Source organism: Bombina bombina, chromosome 1 (assembly GCF_027579735.1).
Source record: "Bombina bombina isolate aBomBom1 chromosome 1, aBomBom1.pri, whole genome shotgun sequence".
NCBI lineage: Eukaryota > Metazoa > Chordata > Amphibia > Anura > Bombinatoridae > Bombina > Bombina bombina.
In genome coordinates this window covers 1,149,281,530-1,149,308,783 of record NC_069499.1, presented here as the reverse complement: position 1 = coordinate 1,149,308,783, position 27,254 = coordinate 1,149,281,530, and the positions used below count along the sequence as shown (strand labels likewise).

Sequence of the window (27,254 nt, the reverse complement as noted above, 5' to 3'; positions counted from 1 at the left end):
GTGAGCTTTTCAATGCCTATTAGAAATTGAAGTGCAGAACACTGTGATAAAACACACAGCCATTGGCTGCACACTCTAGTTACCTATTTATAACTGTCCCTAATTGGCCACAGCAGAGAAGGTAACCTAAGTTACAACATGGCAGCTCCCATTGTTTTATAGACACTAAAACTTTACACTTATTTTGTCAATATTAAAACAGCTAATGAAACTTTAAAAATTACAACTACATGTTATTCTCAGACTAATCTTTTCTTTGAGTACATCATTCTACCTACCATTTATTTAGTGTTTAATGTCCCTTTAACATACCTTAGCACAGTTTATTTACTAAATGACAGCTATGCCATTTCCATTTTTAATTAACTACAGAAGAGATGGCTTTGCACTTGCATGGTGGTTTTAATGGGACACTAAAGAAAAAATTAAACTTCAGATATTGCAATTTTAAGAAACCTTCTAATTTACTTCCATTATCAAATTGTCTTTTTATATGTAGACTTTCTGAGGCACCAGCTCCTACTGAGCATGTGCAAAAGTCCATAGTGTATACATATATGAGTCAGTGATTGGGTCATGGCTGTCACATGGCTACTCATTTAAAATTAAGAGTGTTACTGCATTGTCTTTGTATTATGTATTTGTCTATTATGCACTTCTACTGTATTTAATGGTCATTTAAAGGGATATTAAATGGTGATTATTTCGTAAAAACAAATATGTTAAAATAAAGTAAATATAAAAAGAAAAAGATTGTGTAAAAAACAGCAAATAACTTACTTGTTTTATTGCAAAATTAGAACTTAGTGTAACCCATGCCCCCAGTGTTTTAAGTGCAGAGGATTTTCAAAACCTAAGTTTTTTCGGTCAGTTCTGGGCATGAGCAAATCTGCTATCTGGTCTATTGACTAGCTTAGAAGTTTTATGATATCAGGCTAAGATAAAACTTCCTGCAAAGGCCTCCTCCTAAATGTAGGGTTGTGACAGTGTCAGGGTGCCAGGAATCAGACTGAGACGAGAAGTGCGAAAATAATCACACCTTTATTAATAGCAAAAAATAATAAAAAGTCCACAAGTCAAATAACAAGCCAGGAGTCAAAACCAGAGCTGGTAGTCAGACGAGCCGAGTCAGGAGCCAAAGCAAATAGTCAGGCGAGCCAGAATCAGGACCAAGGAAAACAGCAGAGTCAGGAACAAGCCAGGGATCAGGAACCAGGAAGGACGTCAGACAGCTAGGTAATACACAGGAACTCTCACAAACAGGTCTGAGACAACGCAAAGGCAAAGCATACTGAACAGAGGCCCTTTAAATAATAAGTGATGACATCACAATTCTGAGACTGCATCCTGTCTCACATGGATGATGCACACCAGTCTGGCCATAAAAGGAAGTGCAGGAATCGAGCAGCATCCCCCACAATGCACCATAGTCAGGAAGAGAGGTGAGTAAAATGGCTGCCAGCAGCACATGGCAAACACAACAGGGAAAAAACCCTGACAGCACAAAAGTAGCGTAAAAAATAAATAAAAGGTAAAATCCATTTAAATAGATGTATAATACATATTGTATGTGCTTTTTTTTATTACAACAAAGAAACAGACTGTTTAACACCCCTTTAAGTGTGTGCTGTGACACGTTCCTCCCACATATGGGACAATATGCCGGGATAAAAAAAATCCACTAAAATTATTCTGCAGTGGAATTTTTTTGTATTGCTACATTTTACTTTGCATAGAGTTTTCAAGGTTAAGGAGGGAAAAAAGTGAAAGAATACTATGTGATAAGAAATTGTTGTGAGTGGAAAGATTCCAGCTTAAAGAAACATAAATTTGCAGAAAGAAAATGCTCTTTTCTGTTACTTGCATTATATCACTATGTGTTTTAACCCCTGAAAGGCTAGATTATGAGTGGAGCGTTATTTAATGCTCCCGCTTGAGCTTGTTAACTGCACTAGAAGTAAGCTTTTTGTGCGCGTCGGGTTGTGCTTGTATTAAGAGTTAAAAGTAGTAAACAGTTTCCGCTCGCACGCTAACCCGACAAGCACAAAAAGCTGAACTTTGAATATTGCGCGCATGATAACCTATTCCCCCATAGACGTCAATGGAGCAAAAAAAAAAATATTCTCATGTGCGCTAACCTGACATAAAAATATGAATATTTCATATTTCAATGTTCTTCACACAGAAAAATATGTTCTATTTATTCATAAATAAATATTTCTATATGTTTATGATGTTTATATAGGGCTCCAATGCACTTATATATATGTCTTTATATGTGTACATATGTATTAATGTGTTTATGTGTGTCTGTAAATACATAATTACATATGTACACATATATATATACAGTTGTGCTCATAAGTTTACATACCCTGGCAGAATTTATGATTTCTTGGCCATTTTTCAGAGAATATGAATGATAACACAAAATCTTTTCTTTCACTCATGGTTAGTGTTTGGCTGAAGCCATTTATTATCAATCAACTGTGTTTACTCGCTTTAAATCATAATGACAACAGAAACTACCCAAATGACCCTGATCAAAAGTTTACATACCCTGGTGTTTTTGGCCTGATAACATGCACACAAGTTGACACAAAGGGATTTGAAAGGCTATTAAAGGTAACCATCCTCACCTGTGATCTGTTTTCTTGTAATTAGAGTGTGTGTATAAAAGGTCAATGAGTTTCTGGACTCCTGACAGACCCTTGCATCTTTCATCCAGTGCTGCACTGACGATTCTGGATTCTGAGTCATGGGGAAAGCAAAAGAATTGTCAAAGGATCTGCGGGAAAAGGTAGTTGAACTGTATAAAACAGGAAAGGGATTAAAAAAGATATCCAAGGAATTTAGAATGCAAATCAGCAGTGTTCAAACTCTAATCAAGAAGTGGAAAATGAGGGGTTCTGTTGAAACCAAACCACGGTCAGGTAGACCAACTAAAATTTCAGCCACAACTGCCAGGAAAATTGTTCAGGATGCAAAGACAAACAAACAAATAACTTCAAGTGAAATACAGGACTCTCTGAAAACATGTGGTGTGGCTGTTTCAAGATGCGCAATAAGGAGGCACTTGAAGAAGGATTGGCTGCATGGTCGAGTCGCCAGAAGAAAGCCATAACTACGCAAATGTCACAAAGTATCCAGCTTACAATATGCCAAACAGCACAGAGACAGGCCTAAAACCTTCTGGAACAAAGTAATTTGGAGTAATGAGACCAAAATTGAGCTTTTTGGCCACAACCATAAACGCTACATTTGGAGAGGAGTCAACAAGGCTTATGATGAAAGGTACACCATTCCTACTGTGAAACACAGAGGTGGATCGCTGATGTTTTGGCCATGTGTTAGCTACAAAGGCACAGGAAATTTGTTCAGAATTGATGGCAAGATGAATGCAGTATGTTTTCAAACAGAACCCCTCATTTTCCACTTCTTGATTAGAGTTTGAACACTGCTGATTTGCATTCTCAATTCCTTGGATATCTTTTAATATCCCTTTCCTGTTTTATACAGTTCAACTACCTTTTCCCACAGATCCTTTGACAATTCTTTTGCTTTCCCCATGACTCAGAATCCAGAAACGTCAGTCAGCGGTCTGTCAGGAGTCCAGAAACTCATTGACCTTTTATACATACACACTAATAACAAGCAAACAGATCACAGGTGAGGATGGTTACCTTTAATAGCCATTCAAACCCCTTTGTGTCAACTTGTGTGCATGTTATCAGGCCAAAATCACCAGGGTATGTAAACTTTTGATCAGGGTCATTTGGGTAGTTTCTGTTGTCATTATGATTTAAAATGAGTAAACACAGTTGATTGATAATAAATGGCTTCAGCCAAACACTAACCATGAGTGAAAGAAAAGTTTTTGTGTTATCATTCATATTCTCTGAAAAATGGCCAAGAAATCATAAATTCTGCCAGGTTATGTAAACTTATGAGCACAACTGTATATATGTATATATATATATATATATATATATATATATATATATATATATATATATATATATATATATACACACATACATACATATACATATTTAGACATGTATATGTATGTATCTCAATGTTCACCAGAGAAGGTTTGAAGTCGCTGCAAAGAGGAACAACTGACTAAACGGAACCCACAGGAAGGTATGTGCTCCTTTAATTTGGGTAAGAACACGAATATGGCACAAGTGTGAATTCAATTTCCAGATGAGTGTATAGTCTGTCACCTGATCCACAAGAAGTATGAGAAGGGGATACATCCCAAGGTGAACAATTGCTTACTTCCAAAAGGGATACTGTTTTTGTACCAACAAACAAGGGATATTGACCTTCTGTATATACCTGCCCAGTCTACTGTTTTGTTATTTGGACTTTTACTGTTTCATGAAATAGTAAACTATCCTGTACTTGGAGACTTTTTTGTATTGTCTCAATGTTAAAGCCATTTGCCTGCTTTTTTCTATAACACCTTTGAGACCTCATATCTTTGAGCGCTTATAACTTTTTTTGCAATATTTTTTAAAATCATTTTTCTTAGTGTTATTATTTGTGTAACTGTACTTGTGTTTTTTGACACTTTTTTGTTTCAAGAAACAGTTAACCAGAGATCTCAGGATGGGGTAAACATTCTAGCGTAAATCATGATTGTGCTCAATCGATCGCATTTACTTTCAGCTTGTAATACGAGTGGAAAACCTGATACTCGCAAACACCTGCGTTATACCTCTTTTCGCTCGCGTGTAACTGTTAGCACTGCACTTGTAATCTGGCCCATAATGTTATTTCCAGAGCAACGATGAACTGCTGGAAGTTAGCGGAACACATCTGGTGAGCCAAAGACTAGAATATTATGTACCTATTAATCACTACCTATAACCCAGTAGTGCATTGCTGCTCCTGAGCCTACCTAGTTATGCTTTCCAACAAAGGATATCAAAAAGAAAACAAAGTAAATTTGAAAATAGAAATAAATTGAAAAGTCTCAGTCTGAAGGAACCAAGAAAGTGTAATTTTGATTTACATTTACATTAAACACACTGTATCAAGCAGGTATTTATACTAAAAGCTAGACATGCGTTTTGTTTTGAAAGCAGACTACATACTGGAGTCTTGGTCCTTTAGTAGATGTCAGAAATGTAGTCAGACTGGATGAGATTAAGCCCTTATACTCATTTACTACAGTTTTAGCTGGAAGGGTTAATTTTGTTAATAGGAGGTTGGATAGGGCTCTGGAGGTTGGATAAGTGAATGAGACACTTCTACTAAGAGGAGCTAACTAGATGCTATTTTGTATGTGTTTCAGTATATTCCAGCTCTGTGTAATCTTAATAAGAGTCACACTACTCACAGTTAATCCAGTTTATATGTTAAGTGTCAGTGAAGAGTTTACATTCTACTTAAAGAGGGTTTAAAGAAAGGCCTTAAATCAAACACTTACACTGGATGTGCTAACACTAAACTTACTGTGTAATCAAATGCACTTAGAAAAAGATAACAATAGACTTTTTTTTACTAAAATAATAAAATAAAGGAATTTGTTAAAATGCTCTTATGAAATAGAGAATCCCAGCTCTTTACTAAAGTCACTAGATTTATCATAGTAATGTATGGCTCATAAAGAGCAGTATTTTCAAACACTAGGACACTATTATTTTTTCCTAGTCTCTCCAATGTTACTACACTTTTAAAAGAACTGAATACCAATCTAAACTGAATATGCTCAGCACTTCCCACCTACCTTTTTCCAGTGCAAGAGCACCGACTCACCCATGCCTCTAATAGCTAAATTTATGGTAAAACTAACTAATTATATCTACTTCTGACTCACTCCCATCATCTTAGGAAAGATCTAATATTTGTGTTTCTGAATCTATTGCTTAAGTACATTTATACATTACTATTTATTCTTGCTTTTATTTACTGAACTTATAAAATGGGATCATTTGCCCATGTGAGTTGAAAAAACACAAGAATTATTTGAATAGTTTGGAAGTTCCTTGTATAGAGAAAAGGTAAGCACTGTATTACACGGCCCTGGATAATGCCCCAGGGTCAGCATTAGCATTAGTGAGGTGCCTGACTGGCAAATCAAGTACTTCAGGATTGCTGTCACTCTCCCTAGAGTGCTTTAACCTCTGGTCTATGTTGCTTGATTATATGTCAAATGGCTGATGTAGTAGCAAAAAATCTCATGTTCCTAATGGTACCAAAATGCAGAATTTAGCATGAGGCAATTTTAGCCACTGTGTGGCATTTTAACGGGTGATTAGCTAACTCTCACAAAGTTTATTCGTACTTATGGCAGTTATATTTCTAAAACATGGCTTGACAAATGCAAATGTAGGCAATCTAATATACTACATAAATGATAATGTAATGTTCTAAAGTTCAGTCATGCAGAGGTCATAAACAAATGGTACTATTCATGTGCTAAACACAGAGACATCCACCATGACAGATCATACACTGATATTCAGCAGACAGAGTGGTCCTTATAACCACAAACTAAATATACTGTGTAACCAACACTGAGCAGATCATATGCTATTAATCCATAAAACAGAAGGGTGCTTTCTATAAAAGAAAACAATATAGACTGCGCTTCCCAGCTACAATTTATAATATGACAATATGATAAACAAGTCAAACAATCTGTATAATAAAGAACCAGATCACGAAAATGTCACACCTGAAAATATGTCAGTTCCTGAGTAATGTGAGATATCAGGAATGTCTTTCCATTTAGGTATCTTTGCATTTAGGTTTTAGTGATCATAAATCCAAAAATCAGCCTCAGGTTGCGATGCCAGTGGGTGCTGCTCCAATAACACAGAGAGGACTGTGATCCACCTCCCAGAGGATACTTAAAAGACAAAAAAGAAAAGAGCGCAGAACCACTCTAAGAGTAAACGAACGATATCCCAGGGGAGCGGAACGACTCAGAGATGTTAAAGCTTGTGTCGGCAGGACCTATTGGACTCCTTAACTCCTCGACGCATTTCTTCTGGTTCTGACCAGACTTTTTCAAGAGGTTGTAATTAGGTAGGTAACTCGCTTCCTTTTAAATGTAGCGCGCTGTCACTATGGAATACGTGGCAGCATGTGATAGGCTGACTATGTGTCAGCGTATGATAGGCTAGATTGCGCCTATAGTGTGTTCAGATAATGGTTCAGTTCTGTTCGACATACTAGCCTAAAACTCTACAACACATTGAGGGTGAAAACACGGTAAAGATGGAAACACATACCTGCATGTTTGAATACAATGTACAGCCTAACAGCACTATACTCATGATATGGGCACATAACTGGGTATGTGTTCACCATGAAACATAAAGAGAAGCATTCAACACGGTAGATAAAAAGCAATTATTCAGGACAAAGAAATCCACAGAAGACCCGTTCTTGATAAATTAAGAAAGTTCTTATTTATTCAGAGGTGTGATATCAGGTACATACAAAAGAACATCTGACGCGTTTCGAGCATGCGTACATGCGCTTCATCAGATTAAAACATGAACAGAACTGGATAAAAACAACAATAAATAGACATAATAAAAAACAACAATGAATGAACATTATAAAAAAACAATACTAAGTGGACATTATAAAGAGAGCATCAGTAAATGATGACTGTATATATGCAGAATGAATGTGTACATACTTGGGTAAGTAAGCACAATACGGAATGCAGAGTACGAAATACATGTTTGCATATTCAGGAAAGTAAATATAATTGAAAAAAGTGTAAATATAGACTAAATATATTTAGTCCTTTTGGATGAGATGTATTTAGAGTGTTAAGTTCGTGAATCTCAATCCAGTACATTTCACGCTGGCGTAAAGTTTTTAATCTATCGTTGGAACTATTGGGAGGAATCCAGTCGATTACTTTTATTCATAATCCATTGGAATTAGCATTTTGAAAGATTCTAAAGTGATCCAGTACACTATGGGTCTCAATTCAATTTTTTATATTATTACAGTGTTCACTGAATCTAGTTTTTATCATTCTTTTGGTTCTCCCAATATAAAAACAATTGCATGTACAAACTAATAAATACACGACAAAAGTAGATTCACCCAATTATTTATGTTTGAAATTGTACTCTTTAGTCCTATCAATATTGTGAAAAGTATCATCCTTATGATGCAGCTACACATATTACAATTTCCACACGGCTATGTCCCATTGGCTCTACTTAGCCAGTTGGAATTTTCAGTATTTTTAGCCCTTACTATAGGTCTCAATTTGGATGGAGCTAGCAAGTTTTTAAGATCTTTATTCTTTTTAAAGGTGATTAATGGTCTCTCTGGAGAATTTTACCTAGAATTGGATCACTAGTTAGAATGTTCCAAGGTTTTCTGAGTATATTTGCAATATCTTTGCTTCCCTGACTGAATGGAGTGATGAACCTGACATCACCCTTTTTCGCAATCATTGCATTAGTACTACGGGGTTAAGCATGTCCGGTCCAGCTTCCTCTGCCTGTCGCAAAGCCTCTTCCTGGGTCTAAAATGTGGAATCCGGCTTCCTCCAATCACGGCTTCGAATCAGACACTGATTCCCCCGGGGGAGAGCCGTTATTGGAGGATGACCCATCCATCATTTCTGATGTCAGAAATGGCTTTGCGACGACCGGAGGAAGCTGGAGCTGCTGTCAAGTTTAAAAGGTAAGTTTTTTTTTCACGAGTGAAATGTAAATTTTAATGAATTAAAGTGTCCCTGTTTTTAATCAAATTTTTAAAAATCGGGCACTTTAGCATCAAAATTTACATTCACTTTAAGATTATCAGATCTGTCGTGGACTACCACTCCACTGCCTTTGTCGGCAGATCTGATAATAATATTGTTATTATTCTTAAGTGCGGATAACGTATGTCTCTCATGTGGTAACAGATTATCATTGAATCTGTTGATCCATTAACCATTTTTGTCTTCCCATAACTTAAAAACATCTCCACTAACTAATTTATTAAAGATTTAAATTTGTTCACCTTGTGCCCCAACTGGAAAGAAGGAAGAGGGTTTTTTAAAATTAGTATGTAAAATTGGTGGTTCACCCAAATGTTCATGAATACTAAGATCCAACAGTGGTTCATCTGAGAGTAGGTAATCAGTGTGTGATGAAATATCACTGTCAAGAGATTCTAAAGTTTGTATGGTATTATAATATTATAGTCACTATTCCCCCTTGTAATGTCGGTGCTATGTGTGGTTGCTGTTTGACAAAATATCTTTAAAGGGTCATTTTCCGTATATACTTCTGAAGGCCTATGTAGGTTTCAAATTTGTTATTAGCTTTTTTTGGGAGCAAAATTAAAGTCCTTTGGCTAAAATTTCTTGGTGACTTAATTTTTTAGTGGTGAGATCGTATACATTATCTTTATGTCTTTCTATGGCTTCCTTCTTGGATCTTAATCTCTGAATGTGTTGTCCTTCTCTAACTCCTCGCTTGTTCTTTTTCTTTTTTGAGGGTTCATGTTTGTATGAGACTCTTTTCTGATTCTCGTTTGATGGTAATTGGGTAACATCTTTTCGTGCCCCCCGATCTCTTGTGAATCTAAAAAATTTTGGTGCTGAGTTTTGTGTTGCTCCCTATCATTCCTCTGCCTATGTTGTCTGGAATTAACGCTATTATATCTGGGTCTAGCTCCCTGTATGTTATAATTCTGATAAGAATCAAAAGATTCTTGAAGATTTTGAAAATATACTTAGAAAACACTGGAACATTCTAACTAGTGACTAGATTCTAGGTAAAATTCTCCCAGAGAGACCCTTAATCACCTTTAAAAAGAATAAAGATCTTAAAAATTTGCTAGCTCCTTCCAAATTGAGACCTATAGTAAGGGCTAAAAATACTGAAAATTCCCACTGGCTAAGTAGAGACAATGGGAAATGGCCGTGTGGAAACAGCAATTGTAATATGTGTAGCTGCATCATAAAGGGTGATCCTTTTCACAATATTGATAGGACTAAAGAGTACAAAGTCAAACATAAATACTTGTGTAAATCTACTTTTGTTGTGTATTTATTAGTCTGCACATGCAATTGTTTTTATATTGGGAGAACCAAAAGAATGATAAAAACTAAATTAAGTGAAAACTGTAATAATATAAAAAATCGAATTGAGACCCATAGTGTACCGGATCACTTTAGAATCTTTCATAATGCCAATTCCAACTGAATATGAATCAAAAAGTAATCGATTGGATTCCTCCCAATAGTTCCAACAATAGATTTAAAACTTTACACCAGCATGAAACGTACTGGATTCACAAACTTAACATTCTGAATGCATCTCATTCAAAAGGACTAAATATAGATTTAGACCTACAAGCTTTTATATAGCCATTCTTTATTCTTCTAGTCCATATCATCTAAATATATATTTTTAGTTCACAATCATCATTCAGAGTGTAATACAAGAATCTCCACTGGTAGAATTCTCCAGTATTATAATAATATGCAGTATTTTTTAGACATAGGTCATTCACCTTAGTTTAATTTGTAAATTTAAATTTAATTCTAAATTTAAATTGATCTTCTGCATTTATTATATTGAAGTATTCCATATTTGTTTAAAAATTTATTTTCCCTATATACATAAACACATTTTTTCTCATCTCCTAATATGCAGTATAGAAGGTTCTCATATATACCACTTGACATATGTTTTATCTGTTGAGATGTGTATATCACTTTATTATATTAAATCATACACATCCATCTTTTTGTAGTGTACACATTTTTGAAAACGCATATTCATGCTATAAATTGTGCTTGTTCCATATATTGTTTAATATTTGATTAAACATTTATTTACGCTTTTTTGAATTATATTTACGTTCCTGAATATGCAAACATGTATTTCGTACTCTGCATTCCGTATTGTGCTTACTTACCCAAGTATGTACACATTCATTCCACATATATACAGTCATCAACTACTGGTGCTCTCTTTATAATGTCCACTTATTGTTGTTTTTTATAATGTTCATTCATTGTTGTTTTTTACTATGTCTATTTATTGTTGTTTTTATCCAGTTCTATTCATGTTTTTATCTACAGTGTTGAATACTTCACTGTAAGTTTCATGGTGAAAATATAACCAGTTATGCACCCATACATGAGTTTAGTGCTGTTAGGCTGTATATTGTATTCAAACATGCAGGTATGTGTTTCCATCTTTACAATGTGTTGTAGCGTTTTAGGATAGTATGTCAAACAGAACTGAACCATTATGTGAACACACTTTAAGCGCAATCCAGCCTATCATATGTTGAGATGCACTCAGCCTATCACACGCTACCACGTATTCCATAGCGACAGCGAGCTAGATTCAAAAGGAAGCGAGTTACCTACCTAATTACCTCTTGAAAAAGTCTGGTCGGAACCAGAAGAAACGTGTTGAGGAGTTAAAGAGTCCAACAGGTCCTGCCGACATCTGTGAGTCGCTCCACTCCCTGGGATATACAAGGCATTCTGTGTACGCTGTGACTACAGGAAGGAACAAGCGGACTGAAGCTGATACTCTCTTGGGCTTGGAGTTGAGGACCTCTGGTGATATTGACTATGTGCAATTCACAGTGGAAGACAGCACCTCTTGTAAAGTCTTTGGGGCACAGGAAAAGGGTTTGCCAAACCCCAATAACATTTAATCAAATGGATTTCCAGCCTCCAAAATATATTTTAAAAAAAACTTTATTCACATGGGGTCCATAGTACAACAATGTTTCAAACCAGCAATTGGTTCTTAGTCATGTCCAAGAACTAAGAACCAATTGCTGGTTTGAAACGTTGTTGTACTATGGACCCCATGTGAATAAAGGTTTTTTTTTTAATATATTTTGGAGGCTGGAAATCCTTTTGATATTGACTATGTGCACATTTTATTCTGAAATTCTGTACGTTTATTTTTAACTTGCACTATTTTATTTGCAATTAAAACTTTTACTCTTAGAGTGGTTCTGCGCTCTTTTCTTTTTTGCTTTCTACAGTGGTATACTAAACCCACTGTGCACTTTAGTAAGCAGATCAAGCATCTTTAAATATGCAGATCCAATATAGTTTACAAATAACTTAAAACATTAAGTTCCCACGGGAATAGGGCCCTCAATTCCCCCTGTATTTATCTGTAAAATTTTGTCTTTTATCGTATTGTTTCTCAATTGTACTGTTATCCTTGTACCCATGGGCAGCGCTGCAGAATCTGTTGGCGCTTTATAAATAAAGAATAATAATAATAATTAATGTCATATCCCTGGCACTATATAGAGAAGACTGCATCAATGTCCCGCAAGCATTGTTCCTCCTATACGCCTGTGTCCTCCTTTACTGTACCTGTACTAAAAATGCATTAACAAGGGTGTCCTGAACACTATGCTGTACACTTTTTATATTTGGCTTTTTTAATGAAATGTGTTTTTATTAGTTCTCCCAAAAAAGTACATCATTTATAGTGTTGGTATTCTGTGAAGATACTCAAATGTTCAGAGCTGCACAATGTATTGGTTGTTATGGAAGTTAACAGATAAAAATAGATAAATCATGACTGGCAATTTTTTACCTTCTTACAGGACATAGTGTACTCAGCAGGTAGAAGTGGGAAAATACAACAAGACCACATATATGCAGAATTAGCATGGCTTCCTGCATAGTTACTACTTATTTTTAGCAAATTCTTCTCTAGGTCAACTTGACATACACAGTATCTACATTATATATTTGTTTTCTACACCCTTTTTATACCTGTTCCTGGATCAATACCATCACACACCAAACCGTAGGACACGCTAATGACAAAATATCTCTGTCACAGACACACATACTTGTAAATTGTCTTTGGATCATAATAACATTCTAAAAAAACAATAACAATTGTGTTTGTAAATTGTGCTCATGAAAGTGAAAATGACGTATCATTGAGATAAAGCATGTCATCTTAGTTAAGCAACTTACTAGTGTACTCCTGTTATCAAATTTACTTTGATCTGAAGGTGTCTTTTCTTGAATAGCATACCTAGGTAGGCTCAGGAGTAAACATATGTTTTGAGCATTATATGGCAATAGTGTTTGGAAAAATCAATGTAACAATATTGGTCTAGATTATGAGTGGAGTGCAAAATTGCACTTTGGTGAGTGCGATATTTACGATCCACTCAGTAATACCAGCGCATGTAAATGTGCGCTGGTATTACAAATAAAGTACAATGCGAATGCGATTGCATGGAAGCTTTGCGCTCACGAGAGAGAGCTTCCATAGGCTCCATTAACAATTACCATGATAAATAGGAAGTTTTATTTCGTATTAATGCTTAAACAGAAATAAAGAAGCCGTAACAAAATGCTCTAATTAATTAGACCAGTTATTAAACACTTAGTAAAGGTCAGTTCTGGACCAGTAATTCACTTACGATCCTGAGCTGAAAGTAGCCATTTATTGGTGCTTATGCAACTATGGTGCCCCTGAATGGTTCAGTTCAAAACCAATAGTCCATACCTGGTCTGGAGCTTATTTTAACTATGCATTTAACCTCTATGTAGGGGTTAAACTCATAGTTCTGTGCAAGTTATAGTTCAATAGTAAAATGCTCCTTTAAATTACTTTATTTTCATTAATATTCCTTTTCATTCATTCATCTTGGAACTGAGCTACTTGGTTGAAATATACAGTAAGAAAATAAGTTGCTTTATGACAGTTCCATATGCTAGGTGACACCTAAGGCAGAATTATCATATCTTAATAGCCAGAAGTTGTTGTAATAGCTTGACTTGTCACAAGAGCAGAGTACACGTGTGCCCAGTATATATCTCTTCCACAGCAGAACTGACAGACCTATGTATAGTGTGCAAGGGAATGCATCCAATGAGAAGCTGACCCACACCGCCGGCTACTTGCTGATTTCATCTCTAAAAATGGCAATAGAAAGTCTACAGATCTCTCCAACCACACAGCATGCTGGGAAACTTTACATGACATTTTCACTGTGTCACACATGTCCTGCTCCTGCTACATTCGATCTTTTAAGAAAGGGAAGGTAAAGTCAAAATTAAACTTAAATGGATTGGATAGATCATGAAGTTTTAAACAACTTTCCAATTTATAATTCCAATTATTAATGTTGTTTAGTTATCCAATTTATAATTCCAATTATTAATGTTGTTTAGTTATCTTTTGTTAAAGAGTAATAGTAGATGAGCTCAGGAGCGTGTACGTTTCTTCAGCCATTTAAAAGCAGTAATTGCAACCTTGTTTATATAGTAACATTATTGTTAGTTTCAAGAACAGCTGTCATAGACTGCTAAAGACACATGCACGCTCCTGAGCTCCTAGCAGCCTAGATAGATTTACTCTTCAACAAAGGATACCATGAGAAAAAAGAAAACATTATAATAGAAGAAAATTGGAAAGTTGTTTGAAACTGAACGCTCTACCAGAATCATGAAAATTTAATTTTGACTTTACTGTCTCTTTTACAGTTTCATGCAAAAAAAAAATCATTTCTGGGCCTTTTTTACATACAGAACTGAGAATGTGAGCTTGTTGTATTCATTTCTTTTTTGGCCTTGTAAAAACTTGCTTGTGATGTCATCTCATTGTGCCGGGTTGATAAATAATTTAATGCTCTCTGATATAGCTGCCGTAATCATGTAAGTGATGTCATTTTATTTCAGCGCATTTGTAATAATACTATTGATTCAGGGATATTTGTTGTCATTACAACATTGTTAGCTCTGTCATAAAGCAGAGAGATGCATTATATAATGAATATATAGAAACGCTGGCAGATCAAAAGGACAAAGTGACAGCTATAGCAAAGAAAAGAGACTGTCATTTAAGGAGTTTAGAAACCAACTCTATGGTGTAAAAAGAAAGAGAGGCAAGAGAAAGGAGAGACACCCAAACATATATTGTGTATATACAAACATTATAAGTGTGTATCTGGCTGCTCATTATTCCTTCCGATTCCTGAAATTGATGTAAATGTGTTAAGCACTCTCATAAGAGGAAAGAGAGTCCAGCTTGTAGTAACTGGGCTGGAAGAAAGAACTTGCAGCTGTATATAGAAATAAAAAAAGAAAAGCAAAATGTATAAAGAAAGATATATATGGATAGTGTAAAGAAATATAGTCCATGATTAAAAAAAGAAAAACATATAAAAATAGGAAATACTACCATGACTAAAATAGAGACCTATGGGAATAAGAAGAGACAGGTTTGAGTGAGAAACGACAGTCATGGATGACAGCACCCATGGGTGATGAGACAGCCACTGATGGGAACAGAACATCACCCAAGGACAGAAGACAGAACAGCCAGATGAATAACAGAGCTGTGGATGGCGTAGAGGCTGGTGTACAAAGACAATTGAAAAAAAAAAAGTCTTAAGGGAACAAAATATATGAAGCTAAAAAATAAAAGTAGAAGAAGGGGCTGTGTGCAGGAAGAAGAGGGGCCATAGGGGCTTCCTTTTATGCCTTTCTTCCCTCCTTTCCCCCACAAACATCATCCTTATTCTGGCATCAGCACACAGAGACAGACATACAAATGCACACTAATACAAGCACATAGGCTGCCACTCACATAATCTGCAAATATACTCAGGATATTCCAAATATAAAGATAATGACACAAGTGGCCAACTGACTGCACAGAATGCAGAAGTTACAAAGCAATTCTTTTTTTATAGATCCCTAGACATCTCTACATAACATTGCAGCATGAGACAGATTACTGTGCTCAGAGAAGAGCATGGCTAATAAAATACTTAGCAAGAGACAGCTCAGGATATCAGTGGGAGGAAACAAACAGAAGGGCTTTAAAATAGAGAAGCATCTTTGTACTTGAATATTTCATCTATCTTGAAAATATGGAATTAACTCCCCCTTATAACTAAGCACTGGATCCATATCTTCAACTGACTTTACAGTGAGTTACAGGGATATCAGATCAATTAGAGGAGTTATAGGGAGTGAATACAATTATATGGTAAGAAATATATAGGCTATAAGAAGAGGGAAATATTCACAGCAGCAGCCAGTTATGGGAGGATATATATATATATATATATATATATATATATATATATATATATATATATATATATACACACACACACATGTATTTATATATATATACACACACACACATGTATTTATATATATATACACACACACATGTATTTATATATATATATACACACACACATGTATTTATATATATATACACACACACATGTATTTATATATATATACACACACACATGTATTTATATATATATACACACACACACATGTATTTATATATATACACACACACACACACATGTATTTATATATATATATATATACACACACACATGTATTTATATATATATACACACACACACATGTATTTATATATATATATACACACACACATGTATTTATATATATATACACACACACATGTATTTATATATATATACACACACACACATGTATTTATATATATATATACACACACACATGTATTTATATATATATATATATATATATATAATACATGAGCAGAACTTGGATAAGGCATTGTACAGCCCTGTTACTCTAGGAAGTAGAGGTATAAAGATCAGCTTTATGGAAAACTTTAGAAAGTGTATGCTACTTCTCAGTATAACAATAGTGTTTCAGGTATGACAGCCTCCTTCACGCACAGAAGTCTTTCTATCTAGGGTTAATATATAAACCAGATCAACTTCAAAGGCTGCAAGACAACAGATCTGCCGATAGTGCCCAGGCACAATAGACTAATCTGAATGCTTGGTGAATTATTCATGCCCTTATGGCAACAGGAGGAGCAATTTCCGACAGCAGCTATATTCAGCCACTATAGAGAACCTTCAGTGAAGAAACATAAAATAACTACTTTACTGCTGTAAAGAGCAGCACTGAGTATTACATCCTGGTAAATAAAGACATACATCAAAAAACATACACTTGTTCAGAGTAATACATTACATCAATGGTTAATTGCTATCTGTATTAGGGGGTTCAGTGTTGCAGAAACGGCCTAATTATTAATAAAACCATAAATCAAGTATAAATTTATTAATTCATAGTTGAATTATGGTTTTATAAATAATTATGCATTTTCTGATGTGCCTAATTATTTCTGCAATGACAGACTTTATATAAGTCTGTCAACGCTGCCCACAGGTACACTGAGATCAGTTAATGTTAAAGTGATGGTAAACTCTCCCATTTATAAAAACAGATCTAGAATGTTAGTGATATTTTAGATGAAGCATAACTCAACAGTTGTAATGAAGATGCTCTATAACTTACTTTTTAATGTAGATATGAAATTCAAATACCCCACACATCGCCGACAACTTCAAAAGTCAATTTTTCTGTGAGCTAACGGCTTGAACTGTTGTCCAATCAGTGCTCTAGTTACAACAAAAGGCGCCCAAAGTGGAAAGTGCTGATTGGAGAACAGTTCATACCTTTAGCTCACTTTAAGCTGTAGATTAGGTTTTGGTTCAGACGTTAAACAAAAATAAAACTCTTTTTCTCATGATCCTTATCCCTTAACAAAATCAATTTACTTCATTAACCAAACAGAAAGAAAAATCAACACAATAAAACTTAAAAGGGGCAATCCTGTAGCAGCTCATGGCTAGTGACTATATGGTTGGTGACTACAAGCAAATGCTGCCCCTACTGGCTGTGTTCAGCTGTTAGAGAATGTACTTCTAATTTTACAATGCCTGTTTAAGAACCGACTAACAATCTATGTTCAGTGATCCAGGCCTCATGGGGGGATGTGAACAAGAGTCGGGACCAACTAATTGATGTAAATAGTCCTTAGAATAAAATAGATGAGTTTTCTGTGGGTATCATATTATGTTAAAACGAATGCTCCAGTTCACAATTTCTAAATTCTATTGCAGAGGTTGACAAAAATTATATAAAACGTAGGAGCCAGGTTATAATATTAAAGAGCCAGTGATGAAACAAATATATAGATATGTGCAAAATTATTCAAAAAAGTAAGAAGCAAGAATTACAAAGATTCACACAGTTTTTACATTTTGTGTGGCACAAGAGAGATCTTGTGTGTTTATTTTTATGAAAGCAATTGGAATCTGATCATAGATCTAATGATTACACATGTAACAGCAGAAGTAATAATAATAGTGTGAGGTAATTATCCAGATAATGTTTGTTTTGTGATCAAGATGACAAGTATTGTACTGTAGTTTATCAATGTATCGGGGACACGCTGTATTTATTATATATGAATTAGAAATCCAAATGGACATAATGCAGACATTGAGGAATTACCTAATAATTACGGAGTAAAAGGCTATAGGTCAAGTGTCTTTATATGTCAGGAAATCCTAGGTGACTACTGATGTCCTTAGTGGTCACTTTTAGGGACACTTTACTCAATGGGGTAGATTTATTAAAGGTTGAGCAGACATGATTTGCTGTAGCGAATCATGTCTGCTCAACCTCGCTAAATGCCGACATCATACGCTGTCGGCATTTATCATTGCACAAGCATTTCACTGGCAGCCAATCGGCCATTAGCAGGGGGTGTCAATCATCTAGATCTAATCGGATCGGAATGATTTCAGTTCGCTATCTAAAAGGTGGTGGAGAAGTTAAGGAGCAGCGGTCTTATGAACGCTGCTTCTTGACTTCAGCTTCTGGGGAGCCTGAAACGATGAGCGTAGAAAGCAACATCCGCGGCTTAATAAATCCACCCCAATGTATTTTTCTCAGTGTTTTTCTATCATGTATGTGAAACATTTTGCATTTAAAAGGTTAAATAACAGATGTTTAAATTTAAAAGGACAGTATGGTCAAAATTAAGGATAAATGGACTGGCAAGAGAATGAACATGTAAGCAACTTTCCAATATACTAATATTATATTATCAATCCTTCTTAGCTCTCTTGCTATCCTTTGTTAAAGAGAAATCCTAGCTCAAGAGCATGATCATGTTTTAAGCAATCTGGCAGCAGTGTTTGCAACAATATTTATAGCAATGTTATACATAGTTGCAAACACTAATGTCATAGACTGCTAAACACACAATTATGCTCTTATCAACTACCTAGATTTACCAAAGGAACAAAGGCAAATTTAAGGGGCATAATAGTCAAAAACATGACATGTTATTTTAAGACTATGGACACTGCTCTATTGTGTGTTTAACAACTGAAAAAAGGTTAAACACACAGTAGAAGTACTGCTCATGACCCACATATCACTGCTATCCTGAGCGAAAACTGCTGCCTATCCATTCAGCAGCCCTAGTTACACAGTTGATTAGTGCAACTAGTGCTGCTAATTGGATCAGCAGTGGTTTCCACTCGAACCAGCAGTGCTCTGTGGTCCCTGTGGGGTGAAATAGTTTAAAAATGACATGCTCTAACAAATGAAAGCATGTTATTTTAATGCCATTATGCCCCTTTAATAGTAGAAATAAACTGCAAAAGTTGCCTGAATCACAAAAGTTTAATTTTGAATTTACTGTAACTTTACAGTGAAACTACAAGAAATAAAAAGCATTTTGTGTAAAAGAAATACTCAGGTATCTACAGGGAGTGCAGAATTATTAGGCAAATGAGTATTTTGACCACATCATCCTCTTTATGCATGTTGTCTTACACCAAGCTGTATAGGCTCGAAAGCCTACTACCAATTAAGCATATTAGGTGATGTGCATCTCTGTAATGAGAAGGGGTGTGGTCTAATGAAATCAACACCCTATATCAGGTGTGCATAATTATTAGGCAACTTCCTTTCCTTTGGCAAAATGGGTCAAAAGAAGGACTTGACAGGCTCAGAAAAGTAAAAAATAGTGAGATATTTTGCAGAGGGATGCAGCACTCTTAAAATTGCAAAGCTTCTGAAGCGTGATCATCGAACAATCAAGCTTTTCATTCAAAATAGTCAACAGGGTCGCAAGAAGCGTGTGGAAAAACCAAGGCGCAAAATAACTGCCCATGAACTGAGAAAAGTCAAGCGTGCAGCTGCCAAGATGCCACTTGCCACCAGTTTGGCCATATTTCAGAGCTGCAACATCACTGGAGTGCCCAAAAGCACAAGGTGCGCAATACTCAGAGACATGGCCAAGATTTTTCTAAGGTTTTATGGACTGATGAAATGAGAGTGAGTCTTGATGGGCCAGATGGATGGGCCCGTGGCTGGATTGGTAAAGGGCAGAGAGCTCCAGTCCGACTCAGATGCCAGAAAGGTGGAGGTGGAGTACTGGTTTGGGCTGGTATCATCAAAGATGAGCTTGTGGGGCCTTTTCGGGTTGAGGATGGAGTCAAACTCAACTCCCAGTCCTACTGCCAGTTTCTGGAAGACACCTTCTTCAAGCAGTGGTACAGGAAGAAGTCTGCATCCTTCAAGAAAAACATGATTTTCATGCAGGACAATGCTCTATCACACGCGTCCAAGTACTCCACAGCGTGGCTGGCAAGAAAGGGTATAAAAGAAGAAAATCTAATGACATGGCCTCCTTGTTCACCTGATCTGAACCCCATTGAGAACCTGTGGTCCATCATCAAATGTGAGATTTACAAGGAGGGAAAACAGTACACCTCTCTGAACAGTGTCTGGGAGGCTGTGGTTGCTGCTGCACGCAATGTTGATGGTGAACAGATCAAAACACTGACAGAATCCATGGATGGATGGCTTTTGAGTGTCCTTGCAAAGAAAGGTGGCTATATTGGTCACTGATTTGTTTTTGTTTTGTTTTTGAATGTCAGAAATGTATATTTGTGAATGTTGAGATGTTATATTGGTTTCACTGGTAAAAATAAATAATTGAAATGGGTATATATTTGTTTTTTGTTAAGTTGCCTAATAATTATGCACAGTAATAGTCACCTGCACACACAGATATCCCCCTAAAATAGCTATAACTAAAAACAAACTAAAAACTACTTCTAAAACTATTCAGCTTTGATATTAATGAGTTTTTTGGGTTCATTGAGAACATGGTTGTTGTTCAATAATAAAATTAATCCTCAAAAATACAACTTGCCTAATAATTCTGCACTCCCTATATTACTCACTCTGATGGGGCTACTGGTATTAAAAAAAAAAGGTTTACTTATTTTTTATATTAAATAGATAACATTTTTGAGCATAACATCCCTTTCAATAGAATTATTCTCACCCACAGCCACTTTCCTTGTCAGTCAGTTCCCAATAGCAGAACCAATGCATGCTCTTTCCCCATGCAAGCACAATTTAATAACATGAATGTCCCTTTAACTTAAACAAACTGTTAAAGGGACATGAAACACGTTTTTCTTTCTTTCATGATTCAGCTACAGCATTCAAGTTTAAACAACTTTCTAATGCACTTCTATCATCACATTTTTTCCATTTCTTAGGTCTTTTTTGTTTTACAGCCAGGGTGTAAGCACAGGGGTGTGCACGTATCTAGAGCACTATATGGCAGCAGTTGTGCACGTATCTAGAGCACTAGATGGCAGCAGTTGTGCACGTATCTAGAGCACTATATGGCAGCAGTTGTGCACGTATCTAGAGCACTAGATGGCAGCAGTTGTGCACGTATCTAGAGCACTAGATGGCAGCAGTTGTGCACGTATGTAGAGCACTATATGGCAGCAGTTGTGCACGTATCTAGAGCACTAGATGGTAGCACTATTTCATGTAGTGCTCCAGATGCCTACTTAAGTATCTCTTCAACAAAAAAGACCATGGTAACCAAGCAAGTTTGTTAACGAAAGTACATTGGAAACTTGTTTAAAATCGAATGCTCTGTCTGAATCACAAAATAAAATATTTGGGTTTCATATCCCTTAAAATATATATTTTTTCTTATAATGTAATAAATCTATAATTAAAGAAAAAGAAAATGCCATTTTACTCTGTATATGACATATTCAATTTTGTTTCTATAATACATTTATATTGTTTACATTATTTTCACTGGCATCAAGAAGGGGTAAGGTATAATAGTAAAGTTGTGGTGTCACCATTATACTATAATAAACCAGAATATGCAAGTAAAACAGGTTTAGCACTGTAAATTTGGGTTTCATATCCCTTTAACAAAAAAACAATCTTAGCATAAAGTCAAGGAACCAAGACTAATGTTTATTTACCTTTATTTAGAAAATCTTTTTTTTTTTTTTACTGTTTGACCCTTACAAAGAGGACAAATGCTATGTACCCAAGCGCAATGCATCGCCATTTCTGAGAAGGACACAACCATATGTAAATACTCACCAATTACTGCTATGTCATAGTCAGGCCACAAAAGACGTACAACATTATCTACCCGTAAAACTCTTTGTGGGGTTAAACACATAGTGGAACAGGTCATGTATATTAAAAAAGAAAAAGGATGTATATTAAAGAAGACAGAAACACAAGAAAGCCTGCTTAAAGGGACAGTTAATTCAAAATTAAACTTACATTGATTGGATAGAGCACAACATTTTAAACATCTTTCCAATTTGATTAAATTATCAATTTTGCTTAATTCTCTTTGTATTCTTTGTTGAAGAGCAATCCTAGGTGAGCTCAGGAGCGTGCACACACAATTAGCCATCTACAGCATTGTTTGCAACAATGTTTATAGCAATGTTATACATAGTTGCAAACACTGATGCCATAAACTACTATAGATACATGCACACTCCTAAAATTCCTCTCAGGCTAACTAGGCTAACTTTAACAAAGGATATCAAGAGAACAAAACTTATTTGATAATAGAAGTAAATTGGAAAGTTGTTAAAAACTGCATGCTCTGTCTGAATAACTAAAGTTTAATTTTGCCTTCACTGTCAATTTAACAAGCTAATATCTGTGAAAAGAGAAAAGTTTATCATGGAAAGTAAAATCTGGAAAAATGATCCTGTTAACGAACAAAGTTTGGTCATTTTCTATGCGGACCCTTAGTATTATTCCATACAGGACTTTATACAACTTTCTTTTCATGGTAAATCATGGGTAGACAATTTATAAATCCTGAGAGGCTTTAGTAAAATATATAATGTAGATAGATTGGCATCTGTGAATTTACTGCTACTGGGCATTTTTAACACCCTTCTTAGGGCCTGATAATCTAAAGCTCTCTGGGCTGGCGAGATTATTAAAGAATGTTTGCCAGTATTTCTATTTCCCTGGTGGAATGTTCTAAAGCCACTTTTTACCCTTAACACATACAGGAAGGAGATGCCGACATCACAAAAGTGCATAATAAAATCTGTATTTTAAATATCTTACAAAAGGAATAATTGAACCACTCACACAAAAGTAAGCAGGGAAATTGTATTGTCAAGGTGCATCAAAAATCATAACAAAATTATTCACTAAAAATGGTATCATATCAAAAACGTAATATTTGTATGTAAATTACACATGAATGAATAGTATTAAATATGCACAGCGTAAATCATCATTTAAGTGCACAGGATGTGCAAAAAACACACAGAAATTCGTACTAATAAGTACAAAATACAAAGAGTAATTGATTTTTTGTAAAATAGGCTGAATATGGGCATTTTACGGGCGTATATGAAATTGTCTCTCGAATCCCAGAGTAATTCTGTAAGGATTTTCGCACTACAGATCTCACAATTTTTTCTCGCAAACTAAAAGGTGGCAAGCTTTACTCAAAGCACTCAAATTACTTATAACCCTAATAGAAAAACATATGCCTACAAAAATACAGGCGATTGTAAGATGCTATTCGCAGAAAGCAGAGCAATGTGATTTATAATGGCTGCAGGATTTACTTTTTAATGTGTGCCCCTAGCTCACTACTACCTTTGAACTACGCAACAAAGTGTCCCTTTCCAGTGAGCCTTATTACTTTTAAAAGGAATACTAATTTTACCAGGGCACCCCTTGCGAAAGTGGGCGAGAAAAACTATGTCTGAGCTCTTAATATGAATTAAATATTATTATTATTATTAACATTTTAAGCATTAGTTACTCTAGATCCCCCATGCCCCAACCAGGAAAATTCCAGGAGAATTTCTATGCCCATCTATATTTTGTCCTGCTGAGGGAGGAGATGGTCTCAGTACAAGTGGTACTGAGACTATAGCAGTCTAACTAAGATCAGATATCAATGCACTGTATCAGGCATAATGGACAAAAGAGGCGAGCCACATTGAGCATGGCAAGAGTGGAATAGCTAAGATTTGAAGAACAATGCATAATTAATAATATGCTGGAAATGAAGCAGATCAAAGAAAGCCAAGTGTAATGCTCTAATGATTGGACACAAATATTTTATTAATCTAAACGAAAGATTAGAGCCCAAACATTCAATAAAATCAACAAAACATTTAGAGATTTATTTTTAAAGGGACAGTCTACATCAGAATTTTTATTGTTTTAAAAGATAGATAATCCCTTTATTACCCATTCCCCAGTTTTGCATAACCAACACAGTTATAATAATATACTTTTAACCTCTGTGATTATCTTGTATCTAAGCCTCTGCAAACTGCCCCTTTATTTCAGTTCTTTTGATAGACTTGCAGTCTAGCCAATCAGTGCCTGCTCCCAGATAACTTCATGTGCACGAGCACAGTGTTATCTATATGAAATACGTGAACTAACACCCTCTAGTGGTGAAAAACTGTTAAAATGCATTCTGAAAAGAGGTGGCCTTCAAGGTCTAAGAAATTAAGCTCCTAGGTTAAGCTTTCAACTAAGAATACCAAGAGAACAAAGCAAAATTGGTTTTAAAAGTAAATTGGAAAATTGTTTAAAATTACATGATCTATCTGAATCATGAAAGTTTATTTTGGCCTAGACTGTCCTTTTAAATTAGATACTAGCAGACAGTTCATTTCATCCAATTTTGTCTCTAGATTTTTTTTTGCATGATTTATAAATTATACTCTGTTGTTTTATATAGCACCAACAAAGTGTGTGTGTGTGTATATATATATATATATATATATATATATATATATATATATATATATATATATATATATATATATGCAAAAGGTAAATCAAAATAGAAAGGGAATGAATCAAAATAGAATAGGAAGGAAAAATAGTTACTTGATTCTAACAACCAATGCTGAACCCTTCTGCAGAATGTAACATTGTATTGAGAGATCACATTATCGATTTATCAGTACCCAGCATTATCATCTCACCAATCCAGTGTACTGGAGCATAATGTTAAGAATTATCCCCAATATTTGCCTCACAATTTCACCACCTCTGCAGTGAAGACATTTTATTATGAATGGATCCTGCTTGTTGTATCATCTGGTCCTCTTTTTATAAAAACAAAAAAAAACTTTATGCATTTTATATCACCATTTAACTATAAATCCTCCTACCTGAAGTTCACACCAAGCCACCTCCACAGTAGTTTCTGTATCCAATCCTTTGTATACAGTTTTAAAAGATCCTCTTCCAATCTCGATATTGAACTTCAAGTATCTCCCGTCTGGAGAGGTGGCAACAGCTTTTGTCTCATTCTCCTCATTCTCTTCCTGTTGCTTCCTATTCTCAAGTGATATGGGTCTGATAACAGGGATGGAAGATACTTTCGGACTAGAAGCTTCATCTTCAGATTCAGAGCTGATGCGCCCAAGCTTACCCAGTTTACCTGGAGTTGACAGTGTGTCTTTTTGGACATTGTCCACTAAGCAACTGGGGGTACAAATAGGAGAAACCTCAGGTATCGGTACTACTTTTTCTTCCAAAGTTGGCCTCTCTTCAGGTGACCATGCAGAGAAAGAGGTCCCAGGTGGGTCATAACCCAACAGTTCAAGCTGAGCTGAACTCCTCCTATTAAACTGGTAAGAGTTCCGTCTAGGTTCCTTGCCTGAAAGTCTGCGTCTCCTCAATGCAGCTAAAGGGGACAACTCAGCAGGATCATCTGGCAGTATAGAAGCAAAGGAGATGCCACAGCTTGCCAGGTCAACTTCAGTCTGAGACATGGTTTGGTCGCTTGGTACTTCAAAAGCGTACATTTCCTCCCAATTTGCCATAAGACTCTGCTTTACCCCTACAACATCTGTCTCTCTGCCATGCTGTGACTTTTCATCCCTATGAGTAAGCTGCTACAATGCCACCTGTGGATCAGGGTGCTAGGAAAATGTAGGTTGTTGGAACGGCTATTGATGACACATTGAGTTTGCCCATGCAATGCAACACAACCTATAGAGAGCAACTTCAGTTTCTACACCTGCAGTGACTGAATGAAGACTTCAGTCCAGCGACGGCTTCATGGCTTGATCACTTCCTATATCACCAGTGGCAGTGTGTAAATCTTCTCAAACATAAGCAGTGTTAATGCTTTGGGGATTTTTTTATCCACAAATTAGTTACTTCTTCTGGACTGGAATCTTTAGCTTTTTCTGTATTTGTCACACCATTTGTTTGTCATGATGAGCTGCAGATCCACTAAAGTGCAAAACCGAATCAGGAATATTATCTAAGAAATCACTAGTTAGTTCTAACTGCTCCTTCTTGCTCTTAATGTCACTGACAGCTCCAGCCGGCGAGTAAGTGAATTTGATCCTACATTCATGTGACTGCAGTATGTGTGTATACACAGTAGATAAGCCCAGCCTCCTGTGACACTGGTATGGACACGCCTCCTCCACCTCCTCCTTCCAAGTCTGCAGCATAGGCGCCTTGTCTGGCATAATCAAGCTGCTATATATTCTCCTAACAATTCACAGAACTGTACAGAAACACATTTCTTGAGTCCCCTTGTTGTTCTATGCCACTGATTCCCTGACTACAGTGTGACATAGCTTTACAAATTATTGCCATAGGACAATAGAAGATCTAGAGACGTTTATCTCCTCACTGAATTCTCTGAAATCTTATTTGGTATAGGTTAGAGTTATTTATAATGTAGAATGTGACCATATTTTCCCTAGAACAAGGAATAAAGTGCACTTCCCCTCCCCACAGTGGAATCCAGAATCTTGAGTTCTATTTACATATATTCACAGTAAGTAAAACATTACTGACAGGCTTTTGTTGCACTAACCTCTAGCATATATATATAAATTACAACAGACACCTACTTACACTTTATTTTCTATAAGTCCCATATTAACCCTTATGTGCCAGCGAGGAATATATTTATTGAAATTAATTTACAACCATGGGTTTAAACCAATCTCCCCTTTGTTGGGTCAAAACCACACAATATTTTATTACAACGATATAAAGATTCAGGATAGCTGCAACTTATGAAAAAGTCAATATTGAT

At 35.7% G+C, this 27,254-nt stretch overlaps 1 protein-coding gene across 1 annotated transcript in view; it reads right to left on the bottom strand.

Annotated features, from left to right (window-relative positions):
* WNK4 (WNK lysine deficient protein kinase 4) overlaps nt 1-26,567 on the bottom strand; it is a 247,970-nt gene extending 221,403 nt beyond the window's left edge. Inside the window, exon 1 of the mRNA XM_053699477.1 lies at nt 25,360-26,567. Coding sequence (XP_053555452.1) covers nt 25,360-26,016 — 657 coding nt within the window. The 5' untranslated portion in view covers nt 26,017-26,567. The remainder of the gene's footprint in view (nt 1-25,359) is intronic.
* Nucleotides 26,568-27,254: the final 687 nt, after the last annotated feature.